At 43.6% G+C, this 22,739-nt stretch overlaps 2 protein-coding genes across 6 annotated transcripts in view; both read left to right on the top strand.

The window, feature by feature from the left end:
- Positions 1-5,575, top strand: part of KPNA4 (karyopherin subunit alpha 4) — a 28,845-nt gene extending 23,270 nt beyond the window's left edge. Inside the window, exons 14-17 of the mRNA XM_040612483.1 lie at positions 386-457; positions 1,167-1,329; positions 2,445-2,539; positions 3,664-5,575. Coding sequence (XP_040468417.1) covers positions 386-457; positions 1,167-1,329; positions 2,445-2,539; positions 3,664-3,762 — 429 coding nt within the window. The 3' untranslated portion in view covers positions 3,763-5,575. The remainder of the gene's footprint in view (positions 1-385; positions 458-1,166; positions 1,330-2,444; positions 2,540-3,663) is intronic.
- A 112-nt stretch (positions 5,576-5,687) lies between these two features.
- Positions 5,688-21,757, top strand: TRIM59 (tripartite motif containing 59). Of its 5 annotated transcripts, none has more exons than XM_040612484.1 (2): positions 5,688-7,354; positions 18,890-21,757. In XM_040612484.1, exon 2 carries the CDS (start codon positions 18,893-18,895, stop codon positions 20,108-20,110), a length of 1,218 nt encoding a protein of 405 aa, XP_040468418.1. In that variant the 5' UTR covers positions 5,688-7,354; positions 18,890-18,892; the 3' UTR covers positions 20,111-21,757. The 5 variants fall into 5 exon arrangements, with proteins under 5 accessions (XP_040468418.1, XP_040468421.1, XP_040468423.1 ...); XM_040612487.1 differs by lacking the exon at positions 5,688-7,354 and adding an exon at positions 13,719-13,787; XM_040612489.1 differs by lacking the exon at positions 5,688-7,354 and adding an exon at positions 13,980-14,203.
- The last annotated feature ends 982 nt before the right edge of the window (positions 21,758-22,739 follow it).

The following is a 22,739-nucleotide window of genomic DNA, read 5'->3' on the forward strand; positions in this document are numbered from 1 at the left end:
ATAAGCAGACTTGAGCTGACTAATTTCAGAGGCAGGCGCAGTTATAGCACGTACAGTGCTTTATCAAAACTGACACTTACTGCTTATCTCTCACTGTAATATGTGACAGCTGTTGATAAGGAGTGTGAGAGTACTGCAGGTTTTATTTACTTTGATGCAAACAGGTTTCCCTTCCTCTTAAAAACATCGTTGCAGGAAAGGGATGAGCACTCTCAGTAGACTCAAACACAAACATCTACAGGATCTGTTAGTTACTTTCCCTACTTACTGAAAACTGATGTGGTGATACCACGCAGAGTGGACTGTAACAAATACAAGCTTTTAGTAGAATACTTGGTAATATAAGAACTGGAATGATTATTTCTACTTATGGTTGTATTTTTAGGGTGACTTTGGTACTCAGAAAGAAGCTGCTTGGGCAATAAGCAACTTAACGATCAGTGGAAGAAAAGACCAAGTGAGTCAAACGTTAAGAAAAGGTCCACTGTCTGTCTTGGGTGCATTTGAGAGAGTATATCAGCTGATTGGTTCAGACTTCTGTGCCAGGATTATGAATGTCTGTATTCCTCTGCTGTTAAGGAACTGTCTTCCCTTTTTGACAAGAGATTTAAGCATGAACTTCAGTTGTCATTTCTGGAATGACCTGAGAGTGGGAGTATCAGTGGGGATTTGGATGGAAGCTCCTCAGTTAGGGTGGCCTAGCAGCTGTCAATGGCTGCATTCAGGCTCTGGAGATTCTTGGTCACTCAACATCTCTTATGTTCTCCTCCTGCAGATAAGAGTGTGATAATTATAAGGATAGTAGCCATTTAGTAGAAACATACCAGTTTCTTATAAGCCCAGAATATGAGGTTTGTGGCAGGGCTGGGGTGGTGGTGTCATTCTTCAAAGGTGAGGTTGAAATACCATGTCTAATACTGAAAAATTCACAGTATCTACTACTTAGGTGTTCTAGACTTGAAATAAATTTGTAACATAATACATATTATACCTGTTCATGCTCCAAAACAAGAATTTCTGAAAGCAATTGCTCAGAATACTCTTTACCTGGTTGGGTAACTTGGAGAACTTTGACTTCATTAAAGTTGTTTGCATGTGTGCTTGTGGTGAAATGTTTGCTTCTGTCACGTTCCTGGTTTAACTGTTTGCTTTTTTTCCCCCCTTAGGTGGCATACTTAATTCAACAAAATGTAATTCCTCCCTTTTGCAATTTGCTGACAGTAAAAGATGCACAAGTTGTGCAGGTGGTTCTGGATGGACTAAGTAATATATTAAAAATGGCTGAAGATGAAGCAGAAACCATAGCCAATCTTATAGAAGAGTGTGGAGGTATGATGCTTAATATTTTGATACTTTTTTGAGAAATAGTTGGTTTGGCTTCCTACCATGTGTATCTGTTGTTGGCTTTATTGTGTGTTGGCACAGATGTTCTAAGCAAACCTGTTAAGAAAGTGACGTTTTCATGCCTGCCAGGTGAATATACTCAGCTTTTCCTAACTGATCAAGTTCATGATAAGTCAAATGTGGAGAAGCTGGATAATGGCAATAAAGTTTATTAGATGCTAATTTTATAAGTCTGGTGTACATGACAAATTAGTTTATGTTAATATAGGGGTGTTATGCTTACCTCCTTAGTCATGCACAAGTCATATCCAGGTGAATCTGGGGAAAAAAGTTCTATGCGCAATGGTTGCAGGAATATGATAGCTCTAATAGCTTTCAAACTTTATACTGGTTGCCATTGAAGTTGATTGACACTCTTCAAGGATGATAGAGCAGTGGTATTAAATTTGGGCACAGGTAAAAAAACTATGGGATTTTTTTGATATGGAGTTGGATAGGTAGAGGGGAAATCTTAATTGATTGGTGATGGCTGGGAGGGGAGAAAAGGCGTGTTCATGCCTAAAGCTGTAAATCTCTGCTTGTCTGAACTTGAAAAATATGTGTATGCTCTACTCATGTCTGCAAGTGACTTACACTGTGCTGAAGGTATTTGCTATATAATGAAGTTAAGGGTGTGTGCCACCCAACAGTATGTGGATTTGGAATGTCACAGCTTGGGGTTATCACACCAGGTGCTGAAAAGTTGTTTTTGTGGAAAGGGAGAACATATTAGCGCTTGGCCCTCACCGTGTTTCAACAGATTAGCTTAACCGCTCATAGCGAGAAGAGAAGGGAAGTACTATCACTGCTGGAATTGACCTTTCATACTTTTTTTTTTTGGTCATGGTGTGTGTTCTTCAATCTCTTTATTTCCTCAAATCTCTAAAAAAGCTTTTATGCTTTAAGCATGTCAAATGAGTTTAACAGTATCTTATTCATAGTCACTCAATTCCTAGATTTGTTTTCAATTCTTTTGTATGATGAAGCCTTAAGGAGAAAGCAGGCTGTTTTGCCTGAACTTAGTAACTAACTCCATTACGTTTCTTGTGTCTTTATTATAGGCCTGGAGAAAATTGAACAGCTACAAAACCATGAAAATGAAGACATCTACAAACTGGCTTATGAGATCATTGATCAGTTCTTCTCTTCAGATGATGTAAGTGTGCAATTGCTCTGCAGTCGTGCTTTTCTAATTGTGTTTATAAATATGGTTCAAGATAAAGGCAACAGCTCTAAAGCCTGCTCTGTGAGGTTTGTTTCATTTTTCAGTGAAGAAGGAGCCCTTATGTGAACCTGCTGCATATCTTACCATTCTTCATGATGAAGTATCTAGAGATCTGATGCTGAATTTAAGCCTCATCTCTAGAGATTAAAATACTGAGCTTTGAATAGTTCTTTTAACTGTCAGCTTCTGACTAAACTTGACATTTCACATTTGATAAGCTCCCTGCTGACTTGAGTACTGAATCTGGTAATTCTGCTTCATAAGCAAAGCAGCAAACTATTTGAAATATTTTAGTAGTTTCAGAGGTAGGATGTGCTGACTAAGAATGTTGTTTTTCATTTTAAACATGTGACACAAATCAAAGTAAGGTTTTAAATTCGTATGCACTTTAAGTTATGAAAGTTAATTGCATGTAAAAGAAATGCAATCATATCAGTCCATATCATGAAGTGAGAGGGTTTTCCACTTGGTTGAAGAATTCTTGGGAGCAGGTTACTGCAAAAATGGTAGAGCTCAGTTGCATTTGTGCCCTACTGTCTGCATTAAAGTTTATTTTGTGCTGAAGTTTTCCTTTTATATGGACAATAAAACACAAGCATTGTTTAGCGACTCAAATTTTGCATATACAGCAGGACTTGGAATTTAATCTAATATCAGTTTGGTAATCTCTATAGTATGCATTTAAGTGGAAACTGCAGTTTTGGCTTAATCCTTACTTGATATAATGATACTGGCCTTAAGAACTGTGACGGTTTATAAGCTGGCCATAAGGATGATGTGACTGACACAATACTTTCCAGGAGTGAAAACTACATAAACGAGAGAGTATTGGGTGCCATATAGCCAATTACGGGTTTCATTACGGGTGAAACCATTGTGTCCTAAATCACTTCATCACTGGAGTGTGCTTACTAAATTGGGGAGAAGAATGGCAAGACTTGATGCAAGGTGGTGTATTAGGCGGAGAGGTAGATGCTCTTTAGGATTGTCAGGCTCCTTTTCAGTGAGGCTTTGGTCTTTCTATTCCTACTCACGATGTTCTCGTTCTGTTACAGATTGATGAAGATCCTAGCCTTGTTCCAGAAGCAATACAAGGCGGAACATTTGGTTTCAATTCATCTGCCAATGTACCAGCAGAAGGGTTCCAGTTTTAGAGTGGTATTTTGGAAGTTAGGTACAATGCAGCACTGAATAAAAAAAAAAGGTTTGATCCATCAATCTTGGCTCATGGGATCCGCTGCTGCATTAAATCGGGAAAGAAAATGTGAAGATTTCATTTGGAATCACAGAAAAGCCCAAATGAAGTCAAGATGGCGAGTGGGTGCGAGTGAGAATGAGTGGCAAAATGTAATGAAAAACTTCACACTGAATGCTTATTTAGATTGTTCAAAGAAAAAGGGCTACAGGTCAAAGATCTTCAGTGCCTGAGAAGGAACAATGACTTACTAGAGCAATTGGGGGGAAATGCAGTACTATCATCATCAAGCCTTGTAAGCATAAGAGAATAGGATGCCCATATAAGTCCAAGGAGAATGAGCCCAGGCCTTGCTATGAAGCACCGTGTGAATGGACAACATTGAATGAATGTCTGGACTCGATGCTGTGGAGCCAGGCTCATGTTTCAAATACGGGGCTCTTCAGTCCTGAAGCAGGCTCCTAGTCCTGGAGTGGCGTGTGTACGAGAGTATGGTTGTGATGCTGTATGTGAACGCATGCAAGCTTGATTCGCCTTCAGGGGGCTGATAATAAACCTAGTAAATCATCAAAATGAGTTCATAAGTGTTAACTTACACTGGACACAAAAACAAAAGACCGGTTTAGCAGCAGACTCTGGTTTACTCCTGCAGCCTGTGTTTCTTTTTTGGTTTTTTTTCCCTTTTATTTTTCTTTTAGTTATTTTCAATTTCTTTCCTGTATGGCTTATTAGTTGTTTGTAAAGTCAGAATTTCAGGAAGGCTTCCCTGTGCATTTGCACCAGATGAATGTTTGATGTTATGAAAAGCTTTCCATATCATCAAAACTAATTTGTAGATTTTTGCATGAAAAAAACATACATTTCCCTTCAAATAGACTGTGTTGCAGTACACAAGTTGCCATAATAGTAGAAAGCAGTAAAATGTGGTAATAAAATCTCATCCTTTTCATTTTCAAAGATAACATGAAGACCTTTGCATGTGGTAATCTACAGCATAGTTCATTTTTAGATTTTGTTGAGTCCTGTAACCAAATGTTTCCGTTGTGGTAGAATACCGTGCTGTGTTTCAATGTTACTTGTTTTCAAACTTTGTTTTCTATGAAAATGATATGGAAACTTCTAAAAATGAAATTTGGTGCATATGTACTGCCGAATAAAGACCGAAAAAGAGGTGTGAATAGATGTACAAATCAAGTCATGGTTTGAACACCTTTAATATGCCTAATCCAATTGTTTTAGACTCTTTTTATCTTAGATGTAGGCAGCCATGAACAATCTATTTTGAGCCACTTTAGAGAGAAAACTTTGTATTTTTAAAACTTGCACAAAAAGGATGCAAGTGTTTTTATAATTGGAGTAATGCCTCAGTTTTGAGGTTCTGCACACTAAATTAAAGGTGAAGTTACAAATTTGTACAAAATGAACTCTTTATAAGGTGGCTCATTGTAGGAAATGCTGTGCCTTCCCCTTTGAGCACAAGTGTTGCATGAACAACAGTTTGCTATAATAAAACATACCAGATTAGCCACCATTAGCATCTATATCTACCTTGTGTTTTAAAATCAACTGGTAATTCTGAAACACTGTAGAATGGATAAAGATTATTTTGTGATCATAACTCTTTGTTGGACTAGAGTATTTTTGCAGCATTCCTTGTCATCAGAAACATGGTTAAAGTTTAAAACTAGAAGCAGCGGAAACTAGCTTGTGAAATTTATCCAAGTAGAGTGCAGGCTAGGCTGTCTTGGGGAAATAAACATTAAAACTTGCAACAGTGTTGTATTCAGTGTGTCTTTAATCTGTGCTCCAATTTTCATCAAAAGGCGCAGAAGGTCATTTGATGAAAGTTACATTGACATTTCTGGATCTTGAGGTTTTTTTACCTGCCAAACGTCAGCGTGGTGTGTGGTATGTTATGTAGGCTTGAGGTGAACAACTGTTTTGGTATAAATACTAAGTAATAACTAATTTACTTAATTACATACTATGTATTCACTAAATAAATTAGGGCTGTTTTCATGTAAAATGTAGGGACTCCTTAGAGGAGGTAAAATGCGTAAACTGATGTCTTTAAGGAAGTTGCAGTGCTATAAGTAAAATAATTCCTACCTTCACACTAACCTATCTTTGTGAAGCATGTACTGTAGAAAATTGCTTTGTTGTTAGAATCCTTTCTTGTTAGGGTTAAGAAGACAACAGATGTTTGTAGCAACTTTTATGTTTCCAAAACAATAGGGAAAAAAACCCAAACCACTAGAACCCTTTGTTGTTAGGGTTAAGAAAATAACAGATGTTTGTAGCAACTTTTGTGTTTCCAAAACAAAAGAAAAAACCAACAAACCACTATGGCAAGGTTTACATTTACTGCCGGTAAATGCCTATATATTTTTGTTGGCACTTTCCCTGGTGTGATGTAGGTACAGGTAATTACTTCAGCCAGTGTGGTTCTTGCTGTAGCCTGTACTTTCTTACAAGGTCAGTGGGTGATGTTTTGTTGGGTTTGGGTTTTGGTATTTGTTGTTTACGTGGAAAATTATTTTCACCTGCTTCACAGCAGATCCTGTCACTATTCTGTTAGTTTACCAAAATCTGGAAAGCTTAAACATTTCAGCAACCACAGGGTGGCAATATTCAGAGTTCTTCAGGAGCAAAGCTGAAGCCAGTCCCAATGCCTTTCCCTGCTCCCCCAAAGCTGCAGTTTGAGGTAACGTAATGAATTACGTTGTTGGGGAGAGGGGAGTTGATTGGGAGGCTTGGGCTACAAACAAGAAATAGTTACTTTTATTAAGACTGCAGAAAGTAAGAAGGCAGTTACTCAGGGGTACAGCCGTGCATTGCTGCAGTGGGTCACAGACCAATTTTCTGCTACATGTGAAGATGAATATATTTTAGCCTCTGACTTGCTTCTGTTGATGACATAATCCCACTGCTCAATCAACTCGGACGTTTCCCTTCCAACATTAAAGCTGTGACACTGAGTGTACTTCTCAAGCTGTTCAGTAGCAGAATGCTGCTCTGTGATATTTAGACTGTCTGTAACCATGCAGATGGTAACTCACTGGTCACTGTTGTTCAATTCTAATAAAAATAACCAAAGATGTGGAGGTGAGGTTGTATATTAATCTACTCTTTCAGTACTTTGAAGTAGAAAAATAAGCTTTTCAGCTGAACTTAGGGTAGCAGATACCTAGAAAAAGACCTGTAAACTATTGAAAGGATGGAAGTTAATCCGTACTGTAAGCTTTTCAGGCAGGATTTTTATTCCAAGGAGCAGCATTGCTAGGATCTTGGTGTCGGACTAGCCGACTTAGCTAGGATGCGTGTAGTTCCTTGGAGAGAGGAATAGTAGGCTGAATGGAAAGGGATAGCTTGAGAGAGGTTGACCCTGTTTCTTTCTCTCCCACTATTGGAAGTGGAAATGGCCCCTGGTTGCGTGAGGCGTTTCAGCGCAGGAGAGCCATTTGCTGGATGCGTGGAGCCTTGAGCAGAGACATACCTTTCATCGTTCTCCACAGGATGGTGCATCTTCTGATGGATCACAAGCACTCCCAGTAAGTTGTCTACTTCTGCTGTTTTGGTGGTGGAACAGGCTAGTCTGACTTAATTTCTGGAGCGTGTGTTAAAATAACAAGCAACTAGACAGGTTTTAAGTGAAATGAAGTGCTGGCTAAGGCAACAGCCAGCCCTGAGTGAGAGAAGCTGATGATTTCTGTGTAACCAGGACTCTGCTCTTACGCCGCTTCAGAGGCCTAAGGAAAACAGTGGATGTGCTGGGAAGGGGGGTGCCTTCCTGCTTGCAAGTGAGGAAATCTCTATATTTTTTAACTCCTATCATACAATGTGTTGCATAAATTACTGAGTTACTGTTGCTGCTTTATAACTAAGAATGTCTTCATATTAATACTTGTAGACTCTTTGCCACTTTTAACTATAAATGTTTCTTCAACTCTGCATGTCACCAAATTACTGGCAGGAACACTGGTCCCAAGGCTGGAAACAATTACAGAAGTCCTGCATCTGGATCAAATAGACTTTATGAAAGGAAACTTAGTAGCAGAAAATGCGTAAAGTTTACAAACTCGTACTAATAGTAAGTTTTAGCTACTGCCAGGGTGAAACTCAGAAGGCACACACAATTCATTGAAAAAGTTAATATTGCTTCAATCCCTACAGAAAAGTGACTGGAAACCTCATTTCCGTAAAGACATTTCCACTTTTGCTTGTAAATACCTTGAAGTGGGGGTCCTGTGTCTTGCTGGGTTGGTGTGCTCCAGCGCTGAGGAAAACAGTTTTCTTCAAGCCATCATTAAAACTGTCATACATAAATACCTTTGATATACTTGTAAATTTCTATAAAACGATACTGAAAGCTAGTAGTACTAGAAAATGACAAATGTGTGGGAAACATTAAATGCCAGCTATTGGTAAATGCGTTACAGAAGTTTTGTAGTTTGATGGAAAGGCACATGGTCAGTAGTCAGACTTTTTATCGGCTGTACCAGATCATGGTTTCATGCTTATCATTTGTAGAATTGCAATTTTTAGATTCAGTGTTCGTTCATCTTGAATTCTTAAATCTTCTAAGTATATTAAAATAAACTGGGCATGAAACACTGTATGCTCTTACTGTGAACGTCAGTTATTTGTATTGTAAATTATTGTCAAAAGCTCCCTTGTTGCTTCCGTAGCTTTTTTCCTTAGGGTTTTCCTGGCGTGTTGAGTGGGGTAGCAGAGGGGAAAGGATTGTAACATATTTTTTTAATATTCTGTGCATGTAGCCCAGAAATGGCCAATACCGACTCCCATGTTGAGTGCCTGTGCCACTTGGACTCTGCAGGCACAGTGGTTTTCTAGGTGGTCTTCTCTGTTGTTGCAGTGCAGTTAGTATAGATCCTGGGATGAAGTATCAATACGTTCCTGTCTTAACACCACAAAGATTAAAGAGTACTGATGAGCTGGAGAAGCATCTTTCCTTGAAACACGTTTAGATCTTCATGAGCTTGGGGTAGGGTGGGAGGGGGGTGTCCGATACCATGGACAGCTACAACGCATAGTCTGAAAAACACCGTTCTCAATTACGTTACCATGAGAAGAGGAACCCGTAACTCTAGCAACTGGTTCAGCATTGAAATTCAGGCAAAAATCTTGAGTGCTTGGTCAGCCTCAGAGGTTTTTGTTAAGAGGGTGTCTGTCCAACCAGTGAAGTTCTGTGCATGGCTGTCGTGGGTAGAACTCCTGCCTGTGCAATATTGCGACAGTAAAATCTTGCTCTATCCTACTGTTACTTCCCTTACAAGATTTCATTTTTTTTCTTTCATAACTATATGCACAACCCACCTCTCATTTAAGCTGTTTGGAATCTGTCACAGATTTGGACCTCTTTGCTTACATGTCACAGTTCATGTTCCTTTTTCTACTACTTTGACAAGGTATTTATAATGAACCAGAAGTATGCAGCCAGCAATTAGACTTTTGTGATGGAACCAAAGATTGAGTTTGCAGGTTGGTTGTATTGTGGCCCTGAAGAAGGCTTTCCTCACCTAAAATGATGTATTTTCACTAACTCTATCACTTGCTCTAATGACACGTTCAGTTACAAACCTTGACCTGCTTACACATTTACCTTGGCTATATGGCATTTTCATTTTTTAGCTGCTGTGAGTTTCTGTGTGTTTTCCCATGTGATGGCTTTCCAAGCTTTCTAGAATTGTATAAATATAGAAATCCAGATTATATTTTTTGATGGGGTGAACTGCTGAAGTGTGTTCCCAGTTACTTCGTTTGTACTGAGATACGAATGATACCTATGTTGCTGTCTGTTTAATGTTAGTAGACTTGTGGGATCCCTGTTCTGCACTGGCTATGCATCTTCAAAACAGAGTGTGCGTTAGGATTTTTGTGTACTTCACTTAAATTGCAGAAACATCTTTTGGCAGGTTATTACTGCAGCAGACCCTACGGATGCAGTTAGAAGGGGGCTGTCTCTTAGGCTAATGTTTTTGGCATGGCTCTGGCATTAGTACGCTGCAGCTGTGCAGAGCTAACACTGGCCCATTGTCTCGTCCACTGCAATTCCTGCCAGATGCAGAATGCTTCTAGAAAATGCTTATTCCCCAAAATTCACTTGCAAAATTTTTTTTTTTTGCCATGTGATGCAGTTAACGTAATGCTAACAATACATCATCCATGTGGTTGCAGCCGCTTCTGCAAACAGGGGCATAAGGGCAGAGTAAACTTTTGGGTGTGAAGATTTGTATATCTGGCTTAATACTACTTTTTCTTGTTCAGATAGTAAATAAAACATTTGAGATGACATCTCTGCGATAAAAAGTAGGTTACTGATCTGTCAGGGAGTGCGTGCATTCTGTTCATCTCTGACTTTTTATGACATATCCTCCTTGTCTTGACATAGCCACAGCAGGTGGTTTAGTAATGGCCCATCTGGTATAATGACCCGTTTTGTGGTGTGATCCTCCAGCCAATGGACCTGTTCTCTGAAAAACAAGTTATTTTCTGGGTTAGTTTTCAGCTAGTTCTTTGAGCCCATGAGGCTGCTTCCGCACAAGGCAGGTAGGTGAGGCCGCTGCTGTGACAGGCAGGCTGGCCGAAGCGTGAAGCTGCGACCTGGGTTAGAAGTGGAGGCAGGGGAAGAGGAAGGTAGTGCACTAACAGAACAATCTGCGGAAACGAGATTATGTAGGACTCTGGTCTCTGGTACCATCAGCAGGCAGGGTGAGCACAATTGGCAGGGATCTGTCCACCTGTAATTAAGGTCATGTAAGGTCATGATTTAATGGTTTTTAAGAAGCAAGCAACTTTTTAAACCTGATGACCTAATAAGGCAGTCTTCTGGCTTGAAAGGATGAAGCTGTAGGGTAGGAAAGTAAGGGGGGAATTTCCCCAGTGTACCCCAAACTCTATAAAACTAACAATGTAAGATGTACTGATTATTTATGTAGCAAAGTACAAAAATAACTAGCACTAGCTCCGCATTGCTTGTATTTTATCTCATTCAGAGCAGAACAAGAAGAAAAACATACCTTGCACTTGCAGTCTTGTCCTGTCCTCTGATCTGTTCTTGGGAGTAGTTTGGGGATGTGAATAAAGGAATGCTGTTAGCAGAATTTCTGCTGTGGGACACATGGAACAGTCAAATGGAATATATAATGAAGCATCATTGTGCTTGAGAAAGAAGCACACCGTGTTCGGGCTGTGTATTTGCAAAGCAGATATACAAAATACGCTCTCAGTCCTGCTGTAACGTTACCAACAGGCAGAGTTGCCCCGGCATGTAGAAATAAAGCCTGAGTAAGAAGTCCGTGCTGTTTTATTCTTTGCCGTTTCAGGTTCCACAAACCTAAACTGAAGTTGCTTATTTAAAGACCCATATCTATGATTTTAGAATTAATTTTAGAATTAAATTATCTCTAATTCTAGAATTAAGCAAGTATTTGGACTTAACTTTTGTTCCTCGCTTTATTACTGCATCTCTTCTGGAAATGACATTACCTTCTCTGAAGACATCCGAGTTCTGTTCTCAGTTCAGGAAGGACCTAATGTTTCTTCAAACCATGTCTTTTAAGGAAAGATTTGTTTTTCAACATCTTAAAGTCCCTTTTATGGCAAAATAAGAATTTTACAGAAACTTTCTAATTCATAAGGTTTTGTGGATAAATCTCTTGCTGTGTGGTGTCTGGATAGGTGCCCAAGGCAATGAACGTAGTCAGTGTCTCTGGGAAGAGCTCTTCCCTGTGTCAGCCTTTTCCTTTATTCATGGGAAACTTCTTTTTCATGTTGTCTTTACTGTTTTGAAGGAATATCCCACTTCCACTTGGAGTCAGCTGTATTCTGTATGGTAAGGAGGCTCTGTGATGTTTGTATCTGCTTGTTTGGGAGAAAGACCACCTCTGTTTGGAGGTCAGTTTCTTTGTGGATGAAGTCGATGCCTGCCTTGGCTTGGGGTTCAGCTGCGTCTGGCTTGAAGGACAGATGTTCCCCTCTCTGGGGTTCAGTTTTCCCTGGAGGAGGGAGGCACATCCTGGGTGGTCCCCCCTCTCCTTGCCTTGGGGAACGGCAGCCGTGCAGTTGGCAGTGCCATCTCGCCTGTCTGTGGGGCAGGGGGGTGCTGCTGCACGGCAGGTGGCTAAACCAAAATCTGAAGTGATGTAACTGACATGGCAAGGTGGTGTAAGGCTGGTGTGATTGTAACGGCTTCGCATAAAAAAGACCAGTTACAGCTAGTGCGGTAAACTTGGTGCCTCTCAGCTGAGCTGTGACTGTTAATTTGTTAGAGCAGGAGGGTTTTTACTACTCAAAACATAATTCCAGTGTTTCCCAGATAGTTGTATGGGGTCCCCTAAATACCAGTTTTAATACAGATTTAAGTAATTTTTGAATGATTTATTATGATTTGTTACAAAATTAAATTTCTTTCAGTTTCACTATAAACAATGTCTGAGAATAACTTTACAGTTTTAGTGTACTTTAACTGTAAATAAGTATAGAATAATCTGGAATCTGAGAAAATTCTACACAACTGATACTTTATCAGTACTTTAACTGATACAGTCTTGAGATTTACCAGTGTTGGCAGATGTTGGTAAAACCCTGTCAGGAACCGTAGCCCTAGTCTGCTTGCTTTCTCCTGCAGTCTTGGTGTTTGCTTGGCAAGAGGAAGATAAGCTCTATGTTAATTATAATTGCCCGGTTTTAATGTATAGCAGTAGCGGTATTGCTTAATGTAAAATATCTCGGCTGTCTTCAGTAGCCAAAGTAGGGAAACATGCTCTGGTGGGTTGACCTTGGCTGAACACAGTGTGCCCACCGGAGCTGCTCTTGCTGCTCCCCTCAGCTGGGCAGGGGGGAGAAAATCCAGCACAGGGCTCGTGGGTCAGGCTAAGGGCAGGGCGATCACTGCGATTACTGTCACAGGCACAGCAGACTTGCCTTGGGGAAGTTAGTTTATTACTAAATCTTAAAAACATCTTCCCTGTTTCCTGGCCTTAATTCCCAGTTTCTCTCCCTGTTCCCCGCCAGCAGCGCCGGGGCCAGGGCATGGCGGTTATGGTCAGTCCATCACACGCTGCCTCGGCTGCTCCTTTCTGCTGCCGCTCTGTCCTGCCCCAGCGTGGGTCCCCCCCCGGGGGTGCCCCTTGGGCACAGCCTGCCCCAGCGTGGGTCCCCAGCCCGGGCTGCTCTCCCCACGGGCCACAGGCCCTGCCAGGAGCGGCACTGGTGCGGCTCCCGCCCGTGGGTCACAGCCCGGCCTGCGGGGGGGTGTGCGCCCCCCCGGGCTGGGGCACGGCCTGCCTGGCCGGGGGCTTCATCAGGCCGGGGGGGGCATCTCTGCTCCCTGCCTGGAGCCCCCCCGCCGCCGCCTGCGCTGCCTCAGGGCTGCTGCCGCCACGTCCCCTCACCCCCCGCCGGCGCAGGTAGATTTTTTTTTTTTTCCCCCTCTCGACGCGCTGCCAACGCTGGCGGCCGGGCTGGGCCACGGCCAGCGCTGGGCCCGGTGGCACCGGCTGGCACGGGCTCCGCCGGGCACGGGGCAGCGTCGGGCCCCTCCGCGCCCGGCACCAGCCGCTGGCCGGGCAAACCCCACGCGGGTGCTTCGGCTGCGGGAGCCGCGGCTGGCGGAGCGCCCGTCCCTGCGCCCCGGGCCGCTGGCGGAGGTTGTTCTGCCCCGTGGTTTCCCGCTTCGGGGCGAGTTTCTCCTCGAGCTGCGGCCGCCGTTCGGTGCGGGGGCGCGGGGCGGTGACTCGGCGCTGCCGGTGAGCGCCTGCCCCGCCCCGGGGAACCGGCCCGGCGCCCGGCGGGGCCCCCTCCGCGCCCCGGGCCCGCGCCGCCGCCCGCCCCAGTGGCCGTTGACTTTCAAACGGCGCGGCCGTTGGGCGCCCGCGCATGCGCGGCTGGGCCGCGGGCCGGCGGTTGGAAGGCGGCGGTCGCTGTCGGGAGCGCGGGCGGCTCCGCGGGCGCAGCGCACCGGTAAGTACCTCGCGGGGCCGCCCGGGGCTGCGGCTGCGCCCCCGCGGAGCGCCCCGGGCCGGGCGGGACCCGCGGGGAGCGGCCTCCTGAGGTGGAACCGCCCGGCCGGCGGTGCGGCTGCCGCGCCTCCCTCCTCCCGGCTGGGCCGCCCTGGGGTCCCGGGTGCCCCGGCCGCCCCGCGGGGGCCGCCGCCATCTCGGCCTTGGGCACAGCGCCCCGGTGTTGCACCCCGCTCCTGCGGACCCTTGGCAGGCCCCGGCGAGCCGGGCGCTTGGTGGGCGCCGGCGGGGGGACTGCAGGGACTCGGCTGGCAGAGGTGCGACCTCCCTGCTAGCCCCGCTGCCGGGCGGTGATGCTCCAGGGCAGGGGCTGTGACAGGGCTGCGGAGGTCGGGGACGGGGAGCACCCAAGGGACGGTGCGTCTGGGGCCTGGGGACGTGGGTGGCTGCAAGCGGCCGGGGGCGAGGGGCCGGTGGAGGCACCTGCAGAAGGGAGCTGCGGGGTCGGCTGGATGGGGAAACCAGACGGGCTTCTCCGCCGCGCGCGGCTCCTTTCAGGGCATAAACCTCCCCCCCAAACCGGTGTTAAAACCCGGGGCCGCTGTGTCACGGCCGTGCTCGGAACTGGGGCCGGGGCAGAACGTGTCTGGCTGAGGACGGCGGTGACTTGGCCGTGGGGTATCCGTGGCGTGGAGCAGAAGCAGCGCAGCTGAAGTGGGCTGCAGCGGAGAGGTTTAAGGTTCGTTAGCTGTTGTTCGTGATTTCTGCTCCCTGGCCTGTTATGACCAGCAAACCTGGCAGGCTCCATTCCTTTCGATGCACCAGCAAATACCAGAGCTGCACCTCGGCCTTCTGATTTGCCTTTAAACAGTTCTGTCATCCTTTGCCACTAAGGTGAACACTGCCCACGATGTCATTTAATCTCTTATTTTTGCACAACGCAAACTTGAGCTTCTACGATAGCGGTACAGGAGGGCTTCATGGACCGCTGTGGGATGGGGAGACGGCATTTCTGACGTGGTCGTAGCTCAGTACAGTAGCGAAAGTCAAGCTGAGCGTTACAGTGTCCTTCAGAAGAGAGCAGATGTTGTTTTTCCTGACAGTGGCGTGGAGGAGGAGCAGGAGCCTGGCAGTACCGACTCCTAGGGAGGGTTTGCCTTAAGTGCGCCTTCTAACTCTCGGCATCGGCTGTTGCAACTGTTAGCAAATGCCAAATCCATCTTTTAAAATTCTCCAGAGTGGAATGGGGGGGTATTGGCTTTGTTACAGCTGGCTTGTTCTATAAAGCAGTTGGGTATTTATCTACCTAAATGCTGATATACGCTGTATTGCAGATATAATTGTTTCTAAACAATGTCTCGCATGATGAGCTGCACAAGCGGTGTCTTGCTCGCTAGGTGAGGAACGCGGAGTTATCAGGGATCCGCTACCTCACTCTGATCTGCCTGACTGCAAGCTTTGGCAGATAAACTGTAATACAGGTGGGCTGTATCGCATGTTTTCACCTTGTCTACAGCATTGCTAATTAGAAGAGGATAAAATCATAGCTAATTAGTAGGCCTTCTGTTGCTGGAAGATTTCTGAAACTCACCCAGTTACTGGTGCAATTATGCTTTTGAATTTTTAAAATACCTTCTAGTTTGTGATTTACTTATGCTGAGTGACTCTTAGAACAAATATGTATACACACGGGCACACACGTATTTGCTGCTGCAGTTGTTTGGAACATTTAAGGAAAAATATCTGCTGTATGCAGGAAAGCATTTGCCAGCTTCCTGCTACTTCCCCCACCCGGAAAACTTTTTTTCTCTTTGCTTAACTTGGTGACGTTGGGTCTTCTCTGTCTTTTTTGGTTGGAGTTCCCAGTTTCTCTGTTTCTGATAGCCATCTACGGATTTATTTCTGTTCCTGATTTATTTCTGTTTTGTTCGTGCTGCTGCTAGTGCAGGGTGAGGTTCAGGATTTCTACCTTTTGCTGCTTGCCTGGTACAACTCTGCAGTAGTTGTCTAGAACAAATAAAAAAACCCCACAGGGTGCCTATAGCAAACATCAATGTTAGCATTACAAATACTATTTTGAAATTGAGGAATAATAATAATAAAACGTAACAAGGGTCATATCTTGTGAGGTGCTGGGAGGTTGGGGGGCTGGAGCGGGGTGCCCCACGCACCCTTGGCCGTGCGGGGAGCCGGGAGCAGAAGCTCCTGCCCTGGCACTGCCCACCTGGCTTTCCAGAGCTGCATGCTAGCAGGCAACTGCTGTCACTCTTCAAATTTTGTAGTTGCCTGGGAAACAGAGCGCTATGTTTCTGTGGAAATGGGAATTTCAGTCCCTCTGGCTGGCGGTGAGGGTTATGAAACGGCCTCCGGGCTGGCTGGCTGCTGCTCGAACCTGCGCAGCTGGCGGCGAGGCACCCCGCTTTGCTGGCGGGGCACCGGTTAGTTTGAGGTGATGTGTGATAGAGCTAAGGGAAAATTGCTAAATTTGCTCCTTTGTTTTTATGGTAGCAAGCAACTACTTTGTAGTTAAAACAATGTTTTTGAAGGTTAAATTTATCTTGTTCTGTGTGTAGCTCAAATAAGCTAGGTGTGTTCTTTACAAAGAATATTTCCCTCCTATAACAGTTTTTTTGAAGAGAACTACAGCCCTAGATTTAGAAAAAGTTAGTGATTTTAAAGATAAGACTTTTAAACAAAAATTATATTCATTCCTTATAGATAAGAGAAAATAATAAATGAGAGTACCTACTAAGGATTCTTTCCTTTCTAACAATGAGCAAAACCTGATTATTTTTTTTTTTAAGTGGACGTGACATTCCTAAGATTCATAATAACTATATATATATATAAAAAACACTTTAAAATATATTTTCTCTGGGAATTAATTTTCAAAAATTAATTGATCTAGACAATGAAGTAGATTTGTTGTTCAGCTTCCCTTCATTATTGACACATTTCTTTAGTTTCGGTGTCTGGAGCATCACTTAAAAATGTGAAATTATTAACGTATAGACCTAAAGAACTTAGCATTGCCACAGTGGCCGATTGGAAAAGCTAGAAAGTAAATGTATGTGGTTTCCCAGTAAAGAGAGAAATACCTCATGCTGCTTAGTAAGAGCAGTGCAGCACAGAAGTAGATTTAGTGTTAAAGTGTCCTGAATGTCTTCTGCTAAATGTCTCTAGCAGTTGATATTAATTCTCTTTAACTAAGAGAATACACTAGCTAGTTAGAAATGCTAACATACTATCATTTTTCTTTTAAAGGGTAGTTTTTAAAAATGATGTTTCTCTAATAGATTTTCGTCCAACTGTTGTCAGGTTCTCTTTAAAAAGTGGAAATATGTGAGCCAACATTTTGTATTAATTAGCTGAAAAATGACCTGGAGCGTGTTGGATAGATTTCTTTCTTTTTTTTTTTTTTGTTTTCTTTTTTTTTCCCCAAAGCTTCTAAATGTGTTTTCAATATAAAGTTAACTTACTCAAAAATGTACAAATACTTCCCTGAATTGAACTGGATGTTTTAGGTGATGATGGATGTTAGATTTATTATTGTTATTAGTAGTATTAGTATTAATATTCAGTCTGGATTTACAGAGCAAAAGAGTCTGATCAGACATGCAGAGCTGAACACTTTCACTTTTGGGTGTACCAGACTCTCTCAATAAAGCAAGATAAGCCACGCTTATTTCTGTATGATCGGAGTAGTTTCTCTGTTCAGAGCTGATTTAACTCTCGAAGAACCGGGGTCTGAGTATTTAGCTTCTGACTTCCCTCACGTTACTCTGTGCCTGTTGCAGTAACAGTGCTGCTTAATTATTGTAAAATGTTTGTTAGTTAGTGTTGAATTTAATCCGTAGCAGTTGTCACGATTCCAAAAGCGATTTAAGGTTTTGTTTTCAAAGGAGAGTGTAATTAATAATTCAGTTCCTTTTAAGTAGATTCACTTAAACTTTGGTAATCTCGGTGTCAGTGAGAAATGTTGATAGATCAATGCAAAAAGATACTACTGCATTAAAAAGATTAAGAGGGCACATCTGAAAAAAGTAAAATACCCTCCCTAAATAAATCTCGTAGGTAGTTGCCTTCCTGACTGAATCAAACAAAGGGTCAGGAGCGCTTTGTGCAGCTGCGTTACCCCAGCTGCATGTCGCTGTTTTCACATTTAGAGTTAGAACCTGAACCGAGAGTCTTTGACATAAAAGCTTGGACAGTTTCTTTTTTGTAGCATAGCAAAGTCTACAGGGTCGAGTAAAACTGGTGAAGGGGACAGGAGAATGTGACACACAGATAAGGAAAGTTCGTACTAATTTCCACATTTTTAACAGAATGCAAAACAGAATTATGATTTATTATGAAAACTGGCATTAGAGTTATTGCTATTTGTGACTTTACAGTGTGATTTCACTAAGCTGGCAAAGCAAAACAAGGCAACGTTACAAAAGATGGAAAATGAAAGTTAGGTTTTTAGTTTTGTGCTTTAAGTAACCCAGGAATAAGACCATGAGTCTAATTACTCTTAGTGGTATTGTATTTAAGGGCCGCTGAGTTAGACTTCTGTTTGTGCCAGAAGCTAAAGGTAATTTTTAGTAAATTTCACTGCTTCAGACTCTAATGACTACTTATATTGCAAAAGTAACATTTGAAAAAAGTTAAGGGAGCATAAAAAGTTTCTGTACTTACTGTTCTATTTTCATGTTACTCATAATTCTTAGGTTATTTAGAAACTTTCATTCTAACTTTTGTCACTCTTCTACTGTTTCCCACTGTAAAAAAACCTCTAGTAGCAGAGAGCTTTTCTGAGCTTTTTAAGGCAGAAGTTGGATATGGGTGAACACTGTCTAGTCACTGTGGTACTAAGCACAGATCTGAATTTGCTGAAATCTTTTGAGGCATTGGTCACTTTCCTTCATTTTTTTTTTTTTTTTTTTTGTCCTTTCCCCCCCTCCCCCTTGGCAATTAAATGCCAGTGTAGGTTAAGTTACTGGTCATTAAATCACATGTTGAGGCGCTTAGACTAATCAAATTATTTTAAATGTGTTGATTGTAAAAAGAGATTAAACCGGGGTTTTTTTGTTGTTGTTTTGTTTTGCTTTTCTTTTGTAGGAGATGCATCACTTTGAGGAAGAATTAACGTGTTCCATTTGCTACAGCATATTTGAAGATCCACGTGTTCTGCCCTGTTCCCACACGTTTTGTAGGAATTGTCTGGAAGGCGTTATCCAGCTATCGAGCAACTTGGCCATTTGGAGAGCCCTGAGAGTTCCTCTGAAGTGTCCCAACTGCAGGAGTGTCGTTGAAATCCCTGCCGGTGGTACCGAGTCGTTGCCTGTCAACTTTGCGTTGAAAGCTATTATTGAGAAATACCAGCAGGAAGATCGCTCTGACGTTGCGACCTGCAGCGAACACTGCCGGCAGCCGCTGAACGTTTACTGTCTTTTGGATCGAAAGCTGGTGTGTGGGCATTGCCTTACGATAGGGAAGCACAACGGTCACCCGATAGATGACCTTCAGAGTGCTTACATAAAAGAAAAGGAGACTTGCGGAAAACTTCTCGAGCAGCTAACCGATAAACACTGGACTGATGTGTGTTTGCTTATAGAAAAGCTGAAAGAACAGAAGTCCCAGTGTGAAAGCGTTGTCCAGGATGATAAAAAAATAGTAGTGCAGTATTTTAAGAAACTTTGCGATACCTTGGAGCACAAAAAACAAGCTCTGCTGACTGCACTGGATGAGATCAACGCACGCATTGTGGAAGAATATGAGCCGGTCATTGAGAACTTGAAAAAAATAAGGGAAGAACAGCTCGAGTTAATGTGGCTGCATACAGCTATTAAAAAAGAAGAGTCCCCGCTTATTTTTCTTGAAAAGGTGAATGATATGCATCAACGTATAAAAGCTTTGAAACAGAAGCAACTGCCGGATGTTAAACCTATGGAGATTTATCCAAGGATGGGGCATCTCTTGAGGGATGTGTGGTCTACAGTCGAGCTCAGTCAGATCAACAAGACCCTCACTCCAAAAATAAAACTGATTCCAAAAAGGAAGTTACGCAGCAGAGGTGGGAAGGAAGGAAGAGTGTCTAAAAAACTCCTTCAGGCTGTAAATCCTTTAGCAGTCCTGCTGCTTTTTGTAACGGTGGTAACGGTGCTTTCGTTTTACAAACCGCTGTCATCAGTTGTAATGGAAGCTACTTCTGCTTGTATCTCAGAATTCTGGCTGCTCATTTATCAAGATTTCAGTGCCCATTTGCAGAGTACAGTGGATGTGCTGTTCCATACATGTAATTCACTGATGGAGTTTTTAGGGAGAATTGTTTCTCTTTGATTATTTCAGTGATTAAAAGTTAGCGTAGGAATCCACAGGATTTTTAATTTCTACTTAAAAGCTGGATTGTTAAACTCTACACTTTTCCTTTCTGTTTCCGTATCCTTCCTTTTTTTGTATTGTAGAGATTACCTTCTAGCTAACTCTTAGCTAGCAGGTTTGCAACAAAAAAGGCTTCCTCTTCCGCTCAAACCCATGGTAGGTTGGTACATGTTGGTTTAAACTGGGAGCTAGTGAGAAAGTGTGTTTCCATAAGCGAGCTGTAATAAGCATCCAAATCCTAATCTGGAGTCCTGGTTGTAAACTCTCCTTGAACACCTTTTATCTTTCTTTTTTGGTAATGTAACTTTAAATTGCTTTTTAATAAAAGCACTAGAACACTAAAGGTTAAAAAAACACCTCAGGCTGCAAACTGGCTAGACTGGGATGGGTCAGTCACTAGCTCTGGTGTGTATAAAACCTCCTCTTTTGTGGTTTTTATACTGATACGCCTTGTTTTTTGAAGCGTGTAGTCATGGCTCTGGGTTTCACTCTGTTCAGGGTGGCTGGCGGAGGACGTGGTTTCATCGTGTATTCTGCAGCCGAACGGCCACTAACGCTGCTCGCTGCTTCTGATATGAGATGCTCCAGTCCAAGGTGTGCTCAGGAGCGAAATCTCCCACAAAAGCCAATTTTGGCCTTCAGTTATTACAGGCTAATTACAGTAAGTACTGGGACGGCCTTGAAATGTTGCAGTTACCACAGCAGAACACAGATGATCTTACAATTCGCTAATGATTTTATAAAAAAAAATAATAATCCCAAGTATGTATTTGCCATGTCTAATTGTATTTGACTTGAAATAACAGTGTATTTCAGCATGGCCGCGTTCCTTGGCTGCTCTGTCAGGTTGAGTAATCGGAGTTGTTTAAGTAGCGCTGGACTTCGAGGCTGGGCCCAGGCTGGGGGGTGCGAGCCCCTGTGCCCACCCCCGCTTGCCTCTCGCCGCCGGCAGACACCGCTGGGGTCCAGTGAACACCGGCTGCTGCCAGGCTGCAGCTCGAGCAAGGTCAGTCCTGGGATGCAACGCCCATACATTCCTTGAGCCTAAAGATCCTACTGACGGTATCGATAACCTAATATTGCTGTATCGATAACAGACCGCGCCTAGGCTCCCTTCCCTGCGGCTCGGCAGCGGCGCGGCTGTGCCATGCCCAGGGAGTTAGGACCCGTTTCTGTAATTCGTACCCAAGTTTTCTGTGATATTTCAAAGGCAAGGCCCATCAATACCACAGGCGGGTGTGGAAATGGTCTTTCAGTGTAGCTTGAGACTGTGTAAATGCCATTGCAGTAATTCCCCAATAAAATCAGGAATTTGTTTTTGTCTTAAGCCCTGCTAGAAGGCTGTCAGCTTGGCGTGCGAGTCCCGAAACCTGGTGCTAAGTGTCTGTCCACTACCGTGTAAGGCTCCTCTTTTGACTCACCTTCTTGTCTTTTATTTTCCTGACTTTTAAAAACTTAAGAGAGTTTATAATGCAGTTTTATTTTTCAAGACAACTACAATTTATAAAATGCCTTTACTGTTCATGGAAACATTTAGTACTTGTACTTATAATGTAATTTATATTTTAATAAATTTGCATACAAATAAAATGTATTCTTACAGTAGGACTGGCTGGCACCTCGCTTTCCTTACTGCACAGAACCTTCCCTCCGATCCTCGATCCTCGCCCCTGCCAGCCCCAGGGCAGCCGGAGCAGGAGCGGGGCTGTTCGGCAGCGCTCTGCCTGGCTGCTTTGTTTTCTTCCCCATTTTATTGTTGTTTTTTGTTGTTGCAGTGTGACCTTTTGGAAGCTTCTTTGAAGCAGCACATCCTGAGCTGGGTTGCCGTGGATTTCAGCCTTTCACCTCGCCCGCCACAGGCCTGTTTTCCTCGTGTTTCCGCAAGCGAGGTGGCAAAGGCTGGCGCCCGGGGAAGCCAGCGCGGTGACGCTGGAGCGCGGCGCGGGCTCTGGGAAGCGCTGTACGCAGCATCTCGTCTGCCTCCTGCCCCAGCCAAGCTGCCCCAGCCCCGTTTCTGTCCGCTGTGCAGGACACAAGCCCTGCGTGCTTAGTTTCATGAAGCGGAGACGGAAGCTTTTTCAAGCAAATCAAATCTTTTTACTCCATTTTAATCGGGGGGTGGGGGGGGTGTTGTACCCTCTCAGACCTGTGGTGGTTTTTTTTCCCATTTTTTCACTTACCTTCTTCTGAAACCTTGTTTTAGAAGTGTAATTCTTACTGCAGGCATTTTTAATATATTTTTTTTTTTTTTAAAGAGAGGAAGTCTGGTTGAAAAAGCATATCGAGATCTGGAGGGCAGAAACTTTAGTTGCCAGGTGCCCAGGCAGTGCAGCCTGCCTCTCTTGAGAAGTTTGCTGCTGTGTTCTTGACTGATCTTGCCCGCACGCTCATCCTGAAGCTCTGCTGCAAGACTTTGTAGCTTCACCTCGAGAAGTGAAAAGCCCAGCTGTGCACAGCACTGGTGGCTGGAGCGGAGCTGGGCCAGAGAGGTGTTTTTCTCGTGTATTATTGTGTTTGTGACTGTTGCTGAGCTGTGGTTTCTGAAAACTGCCCACGTACAACACCAAGATCTGTTCCTGGCAATAGT

Source organism: Falco naumanni, chromosome 13 (genome assembly GCF_017639655.2).
Source record: "Falco naumanni isolate bFalNau1 chromosome 13, bFalNau1.pat, whole genome shotgun sequence".
NCBI classification, from domain to species: Eukaryota; Metazoa; Chordata; class Aves; order Falconiformes; family Falconidae; genus Falco; species Falco naumanni.